Source organism: Uloborus diversus, chromosome 5 (genome assembly GCF_026930045.1).
Source record: "Uloborus diversus isolate 005 chromosome 5, Udiv.v.3.1, whole genome shotgun sequence".
Taxonomy (NCBI): Eukaryota; Metazoa; Arthropoda; class Arachnida; order Araneae; family Uloboridae; genus Uloborus; species Uloborus diversus.
The window spans coordinates 22,496,394-22,509,124 of record NC_072735.1 but is presented as its reverse complement, the minus strand read 5'-3'; the positions used below and the strand labels follow the sequence as shown (position 1 = coordinate 22,509,124).

General features: G+C 34.6%; 1 protein-coding gene across 4 annotated transcripts in view; it reads right to left on the bottom strand.

Annotated features, from left to right (window-relative positions):
- Nucleotides 1-5,045: 5,045 nt before the first annotated feature.
- Nucleotides 5,046-12,731, bottom strand: part of LOC129221944 (homeobox protein Meis2-like) — a 413,908-nt gene continuing 406,222 nt past the window's right edge. For all 4 annotated transcript variants that reach the window (XM_054856332.1, XM_054856334.1, XM_054856331.1 and 1 more), the window contains exons 10-11: nt 11,736-11,822; nt 5,046-8,874 (exon numbers count right to left, since the gene is read on the bottom strand). In XM_054856332.1, the coding sequence (XP_054712307.1) occupies nt 8,636-8,874; nt 11,736-11,822 (326 nt within the window). In that variant the 3' untranslated portion in view covers nt 5,046-8,635. The remainder of the gene's footprint in view (nt 8,875-11,735; nt 11,823-12,731) is intronic.

Genomic DNA, 12,731 nt, shown 5'->3' with positions numbered 1-12,731 from the left:
AGCGTCCAGTTTCTACACATTAATTTAGAATCTGATAAATTCCCCTCCCCCTATCTTCATTGCTGTTTAAACACATTGGTTTATCACCATAATTTTGATGTAGTTTATGAAGACCTTCGTTTATCGGCAAAGGCGTAGCGTGACCAAAAATTTTTGGGGACGGGGACGACGACGGCACCAGAAAGAAGTTGTCCCCCCCACCCCAGTTTTTCAGGAATCGAGTCACCAATCTCGTGATTTAAAAAAAAAAAGAAAACAGAAAGGAAAAGTTAGCGATCTTAAGAAAATGGAATAGAAATAATAAGTGAACAAATAGAATAAAGGTGTTTCGAAAAGTTTTTTTTTTCAACGAAATTTTGAAAGCAAATGCAATCTTTGAATATTATTTAGGAACATCCATGGTTTACCTAACAGAGGGCCGCTGAAATGAATGTTTCGAACATTTTTTTCAACAAATGAAATGGTGAATAAACATAACTTCATAGGAGCCACTGATGTAATTACATTTCTATCTTTTATTTTCTTTTGCCCTTTTTTTAATAAAAATATTAAGAAAATCGCAGTTGAGTGGAAAAAAATATGTGTGTTGCCAAAATACGTTTTAAGTAGAGAAAAAGTTGAAACAGAGTGAGCGAGATTTTAAAAATATCATGACTAGTCACACCACTAGTTCTAAGTATTTAAATATAAAAAGCGAAAATAAACAAGAATTTTACAGCGATATTCAGGAGGCATGACATTTAAAACAAAAGAAAGTGAAAAGGTATCGCTGAAAAGAACCATATCAGTTCTAAATCTTGAAAGTTTTTTTTTTTTTTTTTTTTGACGGGGGCCGCAAACGCTTGTATTTGAAACAAAGAAAAATATATAAGGATGTAAATTGAAAATTTCATTATGGAAAAAAGTTTTTCAGAAAATTTTTATCAGTAATTTATTCAAATAAAAAGATAGAGATATTGCCAAAAAAGAGAATTGAGAGAGATCCCGAACTCTATCCTTTCAACTCACGCTATCAAACTTAGCTTAGAAGAGCAATTTTGGAACTTAGACTTTGAAAAAGTCTCCGAACCCCACGTCTTCTCCAATCGCCATCAAAAATGGTCTAGAATTGCGTCAGGACTTTGATTTCAAGAAGCATTTAGGAGTGAGCCCTTTGCCCAAACTCTCGAAAAACAGCCCTGCACTATCCTTAAACATAGTCTAAAATTCCATTTTTAGGACTTATAGTAAATTCCGAATGTTTTCGAACCTTTCTTACCTCTATATCACCAAGGACTGTCTAAAATTTCGCATTTATATCTTAGATTCTGTTGCGAAATATGTTGATTAGTTCAGATGGCGCTGCTACGCAGTTATATACGGAAGCTTGTTTCGTCTTTTTGTTGTTGTTGTTGTACTGTTATTGTTCAGATGTGTGTTCTAGCGGTGCAGAGATTGCACGAATCTTTTGGTTAAATAAAGTATGGTTAAGCCAATGAATGTCTGGTTTCTTGGAGATAGAAGAACTTAAACGTCAAATGGTCGACAGATTCTGATACAGTGAAACCTGTTTTAGTTGACCACTTGCGGTGCACTACTTAAGTGGTCAACTTAAACAGGTGGTCAACTTACAGAGGTTGATTTATATGATAATGGCTCATTCCGTACCTGATGAAAGTGGTCAACTTAGACAGGTGGTCAAATTACAAGGGTGGTCAACTTCACAGGTTTTACTTTTCTCCGCACACACCCCACCACTTAGCTGTCTGTAAGCCTTAGGTTCCACCGTCCGGGGGGTCCACGTAGCGGGCCCCCCGCACGGCTGAGTGCGACGGTCGATAGTCATCGAAGCCACGGACGGTCTTGGTACTTATTGCGCCGGGGAAGGTCCCCGTGCTGGGCGTCAGCCCAGCTGGGAGTTTACCCCTTAATGTGTGAGCCTTGCTCGCCATGAGATACGGGATATCTCCCCGTACTTCTTTGGCGTGCCATGGCTCCTTCACAGGTTTTACTGTAATATTTCTGGGAAAAGTCCCTGAATATAACCTGATAATATCATTGAACATCTTATACAAGATTTTTCTTGCCTGTTTTTCTGCTGCTATACAAAATCTTATTTATTCCTTTATCAAATTCCATGATTTACTTCTCATTTTAAAGCTTGTCGTGTCTGCCAATGACGAAAAATAAATCCAAGTTCTAAATATTGTTTCCCCCCCCCCCCTTCAAAAAAAAATGTTTTTTTTTTTTCCTATTTTTATTGCACATTACTTCACAGGCGAGAGCGAAGACACATTGGCTTGGTTGGATAACGCAGCTTGCTAATAAGGGAAAGGGCTTGTGTTCTAATCTGGGTTGAAAATGTCATTTTAATGGGGTTTTTTCTTCAGCAGAATTCTTATCCAAGTTTCCATTGATATGCAAAATTATACTCAAAGCAGAATTCTAAGCAGCAGTTCTGTTGTTGTTAAAATTAGGAAACAAAACATTGATTTTAGAACTGTCAATCGCAGTTTAACTTTTTAAATATTTGAAGCTTAAATTTCGATTTATTTCGCTGCTTTACTACGCATTGTTTTAGTGTTTAGTCTATAGCATCTCGTGGTTGCATTGAAATCAGAAAATTCTTCCTTTGAGTGCAAATGCTTCACGTGGGTCAGCCAGTCGTCTAAAATTGCTTTTCTGGAATTTCAATATCGGAAAATTGGCGAAGACAGGCCTCGAAGCTCTCCTCACACTAACATCATCAAAGATAGTCTAAAACCGCGTTTTAACAACTAACTTCGAATATTTTATGGGGGAGCATCCTCCTCTCCCCCTAGCGCCCCCATCATTTAGAATAGCTTTAAATTTCGTTTAAGGGCTTAAATTTTGATTAATTACAGAGGTAAATCTTTCGAAAACTCCCCCTAGCTAAAATTTAAGCCGTACTTTAATTAAGAGAGTTTAATATTAGATAGATTCACACTAATCACTAAAATGGCTCATTGTTTGCACAATTAACAAAACTGCAACATTGATATTAAATCAGCCTCTGCTTCAAAACACTAAAAGTTTTTCTTTCTTTTTTTTTCATTTCCGTGAACAAGTTTTTTTTTTTTTTTAAATTTATAAGCAAAAGAATTGGAATCTGGCTGGGCCATTGTTTATGTTTACTTCTACTAGGTAACACTTTTATTTAGTGACTTCCCGCTGGTTCATTTTGCAACTCTCGTCAAAAACAACTCTCAATTTAGATGAAGTACTGAAAGGTACATAATGAGAGAAGAAAAAGTCCTCTTCAGAATTTTGTATCATTAATTATTTCTTCCATATGGCCTAAGTTTTCACATTCTTGTAGAAATTCGAAATACAATTGTTTAAATTCTGGATCCCGATCTAATTCTGGAATTTGTGAATGAGATTTTTTTTTTTTTTAAGTTTTTTATTTGATATTTGCATTTTAAAGTGCGATATGAAATTACTTTATCCTTTTTAAACTTAAGGTATAGATTTAAGGCTCACCCAACTTTGGGGCCCTGGACCTTGTGCCCGATGTGACGAAAAGTTTACTTGTAGCATTTTTCAGGAAGCCAATTCGTCATATACGACTAATTACGTGAGATTTGAGGATGTGTTTATGAGAATGCATAGAGTGGTAAAAAATGTAATTGAATAGTTTATTTCAGAAACCAGTCAAAAGCCAAAATTTCTAATTTTACAAAAACAATCAAATCCTCATAATAAATTATTTAATGAGGATTATAACATTGAGTATTCAAAAAAAGATACCTAAATATTTTCAGTAAGTTTCCTACCTCCGGCTCAGACACTTCCAATGCCGGGCTGACGAGTTCTAATAAGCACGAAACTGCAGTTCTTTGCTGGAGTGACTGAGCTGGCGGTGTTTTTCATGTATATCTAAATATGTATTCTTTTCAGTTAAAATATTGTAGGGTGACGGCACCAGTAACAGACAAGAGTCCAGCAACAAACAGTCATAAGTTTGGATTTTAATAATAAGAATTTTAGGCGGGTATAACTGATGTTGCTGTGGCCCATGAATACGGTGCAAACCATCTAGCGTTATCAGAGTGAATTTTATGAGCCACTTGGTATTTAGAAGCAGTGGTGGAAGGTTATGAGCAGCTGCCACGAGGTCTGGTGTTTCATGTTCATTTTGTAAAGCCACAAGGGCGGATTCAGGGGAGGGTCAAAGGGTCAACTGACCCCCCTGTGACAAGAATTTTTTTATTATTATAAAACGAATATCCGAAAAATTAGTTTATGAAATCAATATTAACCTTTCTTCAACTATAGTTTATAGCTGTGGTTTCATATATTTTAAAGCTTACGGTAATGTAACCAGTCTGTCTGCCTCAAGGAATGGACAGTTGAGTTTTGCTGAAAATTTGAGGGAATATGATCCATAGCGCAGGTTGCGCCATTAAAAATTTAGGGGAGGGGGGGGATTTGAAAGGATTGTGCTCCCATTTGGGCGGGGGGGGGGGGGGACACATCATCCTTGGAAGGGAGGCATCCCTGCTTAACTAATATTTCTTGCATAGGATGTGTAACATTGACCTTTGAAACTTGACCCCCCTTACGAAAATTTCTGGATCCGCCTCTGTAAAGCCAATAAGGCTTTAGTTCTAAAAATAAAGAACTTTTTCACATTTTGAAGAGAAAAAGGGAATTTTGTCCATTTCTCATTTTATCCTGTTACTGGCTATATCAGATTTTTCGGTGTCTGTTACTGGGGTTCGGACCTTTTTTTGAAATTGAGCAAATAAAAATAGAGTCCAGAAGCAGCCAAACGTTACATGAGATGTACTTGCTCGAGAGAAAAATAGTTCAAAAAGTCTAAACACATTAAAAGGCTCAGAAAATTGAGTTAACCAGAGAGCGATCTTTTAAGTTTGTCTATTACTGGTGCCGTTACCCTAAACCTTATTGAGAATTTTCAATGTGATGATCAAAATTCTTTTTTCGAAATTTCAGATCTTGGGGTCTGACTGGTTTCTGAAATAAACGGTTGAATTCACTCTTACTGTAGCGTAGGAGGAGAAAGAAACCAAAGCTTGGGAACATGTCTTTATTTATTACATTTTAAATCATTGACAACAAATCACCAGCGAGCTGGCGGATTACAACACTACCTCACATACAATGCATTGCCACCTGTTATCTGTACAGAACAAGAACTGCCCGATATATTTGAAAGACAAAAATTCTTCCCTCTATACAGAGCAGTTTTGTGAAAATTATACATGTATAAGAACCCACAAGGGGGAAGAAAATGACATTTCAACAAGAAAAATTGCAAGTTGCTTTGCATATGTATATGTAACATACAAGCTACAGAAAAGCTTGTTTATAAGAAATAAATGTTGCAAATTTTCTTTATTTGCGACTACTGTGGTAGAACATTTAGCCAAACTTATGAGTTTTATTGTCTTTATCTTTTTTAATGTTTAAAGTGATTAGACTTAAGACTAAGAAAATTTGTCTGCATGTATTGATATTGATATCTACGTTTTGAGGATTATAGTATGGCTCTGATAACTTGAGTCATGACCTTGAAAATGTTTACCTTTTTTGGGGTAATAGGGAAGGGTAATTGGCACTTGGTTGAGATGGATTGCTTGCGTAGTAGTTTTGCAAAAGTATTCCAACTCAAATTAGCGCCAATAACTCATCCCCTCTTCACTGAACTCTCTTAAAAGAGTTAAATATTGAAAAGGTCGTAGCTCAATTTATCGAAGCCGCACTACACACGTTCATTTCTCTTTTATTATTTACTGATTGTTGTAAAGAAATATCATTAGCTGCTATATATATTTCTTTTTCACTTCACATTGAATGGGAATTGAATTGAACACTAAACAAGGTATTTCCGGCAAAGAAAATGCCCAATTCTCATTATTACTTAACTTTTCATGTACACAAAGAGCTAAGATTTTCAAACTTAATATTTTTCTTTTTTTCAGCTGCTTTCAATTTTACGTAAGTATACTTTGACAGTTTAATAGAGGTTAAAGTATATGCACAAGAAATAAATACATTCAATAAAATAACAAAGTTGAGATTTCGATAAAGTTGTAAACAAGCTTTTCTGTATCATGGTCTTAAAATACAAAAAGGGGGTTGAACCCATAGTACAACGTAAAAATCTAAGTTTCTAAAAAGCATTTTTTCCATTTAAAAGTGATTTTTAAATATACACAACCATTTATTAATTATACAGGTTTCCTTCATTTTGACGGCAATTTTATAATTTACCTTTTAGGCCACCAAAACACTGTCACCGGCTGCTTTAACAGTGAATCCATCATCAATCAATGAGCACTAGCGCCAAGAACTGCACAGATTTTGAGCACTTCCGAAATACTGGTGGCGCTTTTACAATAGATTTTAATGCCCTTTATCTCTATTTACTGACCATAAAATTAGATAATGCTGTGTTCAACGTTTCTCAATCATAACAAAGACTGGATGCATAGCAGTCCGTTATTAATCCGTTTTTATTTTTCTATATCAAGTTATGGCTAGTAAAGTAGGTTTAATTAAAAGATTGGATGCATATCAACCCGTCATTAATTTTTCTTTCGTATTAGGGTATGCTTAGTAAGATAGGTTTGATCAAAAGACTGGATGTATAGCATTCCGTCATTAATCTTTCCTTTATATTAAGGTATGGTTAGTAAAATAGGTTTGATTAAAAGACCGGGCGCATAGAATTTCGTCAGTACTTTTTGAAATACATATATTAAGGTATGGTAAATGAGATAGGTTTGATTAAAAAACTGGATGCATGGCCTACCGTCATTTGTCTTTTCTTTTATATATATATATATAATTCAGGTTAATAATATGTGTTTGATGAATAAATGAGCTTAGTAATTTCTTGGGTGAATCTGCTGAGATGAAAAGATGTTATATTTATATATATATTTTTTGGTCACAATCACGTTTTTTTTATTTTCAAAATTAGTAATCGACATTTAAAGAGTGGAAATTAGGTCATCAAGTCTCTTTTATTGGTGTAGACTTCGTTAATTTAAAAAAAAATCCTAATTTTTTGAAATGGTCTTCTGGATTTAAAAAAAAATGTTTAAAAAATACCATCTGTCCACATAAATATATACTCTATATGCCTGCACAAATAACTGACATTGTTAGTTGAAGTATCGAAAAAAGCTTCAATATTTAAATTTTCAATGCAATTAAATCTCTTCAATTAAAAAAGTGATGGCGGTACACATAAGATCTTTGATCAGGTCCATTATGTAATTAATCATTTCAATGACTCAAATGTTCATTAGTTTCAGGGATGAACGGGTCTATTATATATATACGACGTGCCCTACTATGAAATGGAGTGTAGTAGGATGTTATGAATCTTAAATTATGACGATTAGTGGGTATAAAATTTGATTGATCAATGACGGCAGGCTGCATAACATAAGACAACTTTTATGAGCAGCTCCAATCTTCGAAGGTAGAAAGTAATTTCAAAGAGCTAAACATTTTTGAAAATTTTCAGCTTATTCTTTTGAAAGAGATAAGTCTCACTGTTATTTAAGAACAACATGATTGGCAACAAAATGATTTAATAAAAGGTTTAATTACATATAATATATTAATCGCTTTTTAGATCAATGACCCAAGTGTCCCTTTGTTTAGAGAAGAAAGGGCGCACTAACAAAAATGTTCATAATTTGTGTGAATCTTTCTATTTACAATACACAAAACGTAAACTACTTTTCATCCCAATGCAAAATTGTCTTCATTTTACTGCAATTTTTGGGGAAGATAAGTTCATAATAACAAATATTTCTTGTCGTATAAAGTAAAATCTTAGACAAACAGATTGATTTTTATTTTCTAGAGCTGCTGACTTCTTACAATAATTTTTAATTTTCAGTACCAAATCAATGAATTTGATAGCATTGAAGATATTTCTTTTCTCAAATAAGTAGACATGTTATTCAAAAGTTCTCGAACACATTCCACCAAATTCTGGTGTCATTAAAAATTCCAGTCTTCCAATACATAGAATATTTAGACATTTGGGAATTCAATATCTCTCTAACTTTTTAATTTCACTTGCGAGGGAAAAAGTAACATGCAGTTTTATTTACTGGGTTTCCTGTTAAGATTTAAGCTTAGTTTTAACCTCCAAAATTGAACAAAATAAATTATCTCAGAACACGAACAACTAATCGTAAATAGAGCAAATAATTCTGTTGGGTTATGATTTCAAACTTTTGAATAACATCTCTCGCATTTTAGTAAAAGAAAGTTATGCTTTACATGCTTTTTACATATAAAATTTACATTATCATTCAAGATTACATTTATCTTTATTAAAGCAAAATTGTTCTCTTCTATTTTGGGTACAAGTCTTTCATGACGTCGATTTTTTCCGAACAAAGATGACTTTAAAGAAATAAATCAAAGATTTGGAGAAGGTTCTACTCTGCAATCTCAACATTACATAGTAAATATTCCATGACGGGATAAAATAAAGAATTAAAAACCAATCCATCCGAAAGAGTTCTTTCCCCTTCCCGTTTCTTCCGTTGAACACGTGATGAGAAGATTTAAGAGAAGAACTGGATACAGAAAAAGAAATGGATGTTGTTCCAACTTTCATCGTCTGCGCATGAGCAGCTTAACTGGCGTGGATGTCCATAATATGTCCACCAGACGCGTCATATGGAGACCCTTGGGGCGGGAGCCCCGGGTGCCCCATGGGTCCGTGAGCCATCATCATGGCGTGCGGGTGCCCGGGCAAAAGCATGGCTTGGGAATGGACCGGGGATCGGAGTTGAGACATCTGCGTGTAGCCGCCCATGCCACCCATGTGGCCCATGCCCATAGCGCCCTCACTGCATGATAGATTTTGCATGCCTGAAATAGAAACAAATGTGTTAGCTTCAAAACCGAAGTATCTGATCGGCACCGTATTAAAAGAAAAAAAAAAAGAAGAAGAAAGAAAGAAAGACATGTGACTAAATAGCAGATTCAGCAGTTTATGTCATACTATTGCATATTACTATTATATTAGGCGTAAAATGCGGAAGTTATCCATACCAAGTGCAGTGGAACCTCGATAACTCGACACCCCATGGGAACATGAAAAAACATCGACTTAAGCTGATGTCAACTTACTGAGGTTCCTTTATTTTAATTCTTAAAGAATTTCGATATGCCCTACTTGCTAATGTTAACATTCATAATATTAAAATTAATTGCAGTAAATTAACTTCGTTTTCTTTCTTTTTTTAAGTACATAGTTAAATCACTAATATTATTTGTATGCCACGTGAGGAATAAACCCATAATTTTTGAAAAGAGGTGAAAAAGCTTCTTGTCAGTCAGGTCTGTTAAAGATAAAAATTCCTGCTCTCACAACATGTGAGCACCATATGCAAAACATGTCACGGGTCCTTCTTTCTCTAGAGGTCTTTTATGGGTATATTTATCTTACCCGTTTCTAGACTTTTAGAATTGCACTGACGTCACAATGTGGTGTCTGACCTAGAAAAAGGATGGAATTCTCTAAAAGAGCTTTCTAAAAAAGGATTGACTGACCAAGAAACCACAGCGTAAAATTCGGATAAGAGGTCAATATGAAAGAATGTTGGTAGCAAATATTGGACTACAATAGCAATTGGATGTCGACTTATGAGGATTTCTGCAAATATGTGTCAAGTTAGAGGGGTTTTCACCCATTGAAATTAGTAATGGGCCAACCGTAAGAAAAACAAATACCGAGTTAGCTGGTAGTCGAGTTATCCGCGTGTCGATTTACCGAAGGTTCACTGTACACGATATGATATTAAAAGATATGAAGAGTGCGGGAAAGGCTAAATGTCGTTTTTTTGTTCGGTTTGAGTTCAATATGGCAGCGATGAGGGTTAGTAGAGTAGAATTTGCAGCTCTATTTAAACAGGTAATAAATGAGAAAAATCAAGACTACATATCACCCAAACGTTTACTGTACAATGAAGAAAGGTTGAGATTTTGAACCCTCAAACTTGATTTTCTAGAACACTAGAAAGATTGAAATTTCGACTTTCTAACATGTATTCCTTTGGTTCAACGTCAGTAATCTTTTTTAAACCCACATGTGAACCTAATGGGTGAACTAAGTTACACACAAAGGTAAGTGTAAAAGTGTTCGTGGGTCGAATGGAAAACAATTTACCCCACATTAAATGTTAGCAATTGTTTTTGCGAGGGTTGTTGGTTGTATTGAAGAATGAAGAATGCCATTTGAAGGAATGTACTTCTATTGAGAATATCAAACACCTGTTTGAAATTATTAAGACGTTACTCCCAAACATTTACCTTGAATTTTCAGTGAGGTGTTGGTGTCTTCACCAAGAAAACTGTCTAAGTTGTTGCAAATCTTAACTTGTGAAAACTAAAGAAGTTTATTCAAGTACTGTTGGTTGAATACAATTATCTGGATACCATTACTTCATGATACTGATCTGAGTTTATTGAGTTTTAACATTATGTTAGTGAAACGTGAAACTGTGTATAATTGGTTCAAACCCAACCTGGCAGCGTCCAATGCTGTGACTAGGATCTGCGTAGCCTTCACAATGCCGCCAGGTTAGGTTTGCTCCAACAGTACAGGAAGCAAAAATTGAAAAATAAGACAATGTATGTGCAAATTGTTTCGTTCAATAATGCTTCCAAATGTGTCTACAGATGGAAAAACCTTTCGAAACAATTCTCTGAAACAATAGCACTCCACCTTTTCTCTAGAGCGACTTCATTGGTGAGGTTTTTAGGTATCAATGTTTTTGTGACATTATGTTATATTGCAGCAATGCATTTTTTCTATAAACATGACTCAACGTCAATAAGCAAGATTATTCAATGCACGTCACTTCTAGCTCTGCAGGAGTAGTGAAGGATATTCATTCGTTGCAAAATCATCCAAGTCCTGAAAGGATCGATACGAATCCAATAAATGGTACAATTCTGTTACATGCGACATGATGACAACTTTTCAAGCAAGTATAGGAAAAAATAAATCTCGAAGCATGAAAGAATTGATACGAATCAATACGAAAAACTGTTCTGTTATGTGCCTTTTGATGCCAAATTCGCACAGAAGTATAATCAAAAACTATTAAAGCAATTACATATGTTCGACAAAGAATGCAGCAAACTTTTATGCAATGTTAATGTAACAGTAGATTTATAATTTAGCATTTCAGTGCACTGTTTTAAGGATATGCAATAATTTATGGCAATGTTTTTATCGCAGTCACATCGAACTCATCCACTGATGATGTCAGCCCCAGAGCTTGACGAAACGTCTAGGTTTTCTTTTTCCTTTAGACCACGGCCCAATAAGCCCCGAAATGTTATTTCCTCACTATCGGCAATATTTGTGTTAATGCAGGAAAGCAGTTGCCAATATACACAGAACATGTAGCAGAGTTGTACCGAACATAGAGTGCTGAAGAATACTCGGTAATTTTTCGGGCCCAATAATGTATTTTGAGAAACATCGTACTGTCTGACCACGGATCGTATGGAAAGATAAGCATCCGTTTTACAGCCGGAAATGGACGAATCTATTATTCTTTACCGATGTCAGCTTTTGCAGAAGCAGAGTCTCATTCAAATGAGCGGAATACGCGCATCAAATTTTTACTTTTCCCCCTAATTCACATAGATTCGTCTTATATGGACGTTTGAAAATTCCATGCAATCCGTGGTTGGACAGTATGTGAGGTATGTCTAACCTGGGGGCCTAATATGCATCTGTTGGCTGCCATCCATCATATAACCCATGCCTGCGCCGTCTGGTCCGTACGCAGCACTAGCTCCTCCTAACAAAACAGAAACAAAAGATTTTTTTAGAAAAGCAAAATAATAACATATTTACTCGTTCGTCAGTCTTTCAAGATTTCTGACGAACTGTCATATAAAAACTAAATAAAATCCGTTAGAAATTGTAAACGAAAAATAAAAATGTTTGCAATAACAATGCATTTCACAAAGGAACTAGCGACTGCGTATTTTGGTTAGAAAAGTTGAGACGGGAGATAATTTCATTCTAACAGAGTTGAGGTTTGGGTGCCCGACTCTGTTATGAAATGTGAAAGTAAATTTTTTTTTTGCTGTGAAGAAGAATGTGCACTTTATTTTTTCTAAAATGTGAATTGTCCTGAAATGTAAAACAGCTTAAACAATAAAGATAAATTTTATCACATAAAAAAGAAATATACATGCATGCAATCAAGTATCTACAAATTTGAACTATCTGGTAAAAAATATAAAAGAAAAAGGCAAAAGCAGCAATTAAAAATTGAGATGTTTTTAAAAGATGATTTGAATTTATCTAAGAACTTGAAATTTACCTCTTTGATTTCGTTTTTTGTTTTTTAAAGAAATACACTAAACAAATGTTTAAAAAAAACCTATTGTGGAAAACATGCTCTAATTTTCTTTTCGTTCTTTTTTTGATATAGTTGTACATGGTGTATTTAAAATTGTCTTAAATGTAAAAGATGTCTTAACATTTTAAAGAAACTCTTCAATGGAGCAAAACCAAAGGTCATTAAAATACAAAAGAAAAAAAAAAATAAGCGGGAACCTGAAAAGAAGGGAACCTTTTTCGAAGTTGAATTTATTTTTTTTTCTATAATTTTAACCCTTTCTACTCAATTTTTGTTCAGTTAAGATCCACTGGAATTCACTATTATAAAAAGAACGTGTTGATTTACTCTTTTAAGTAT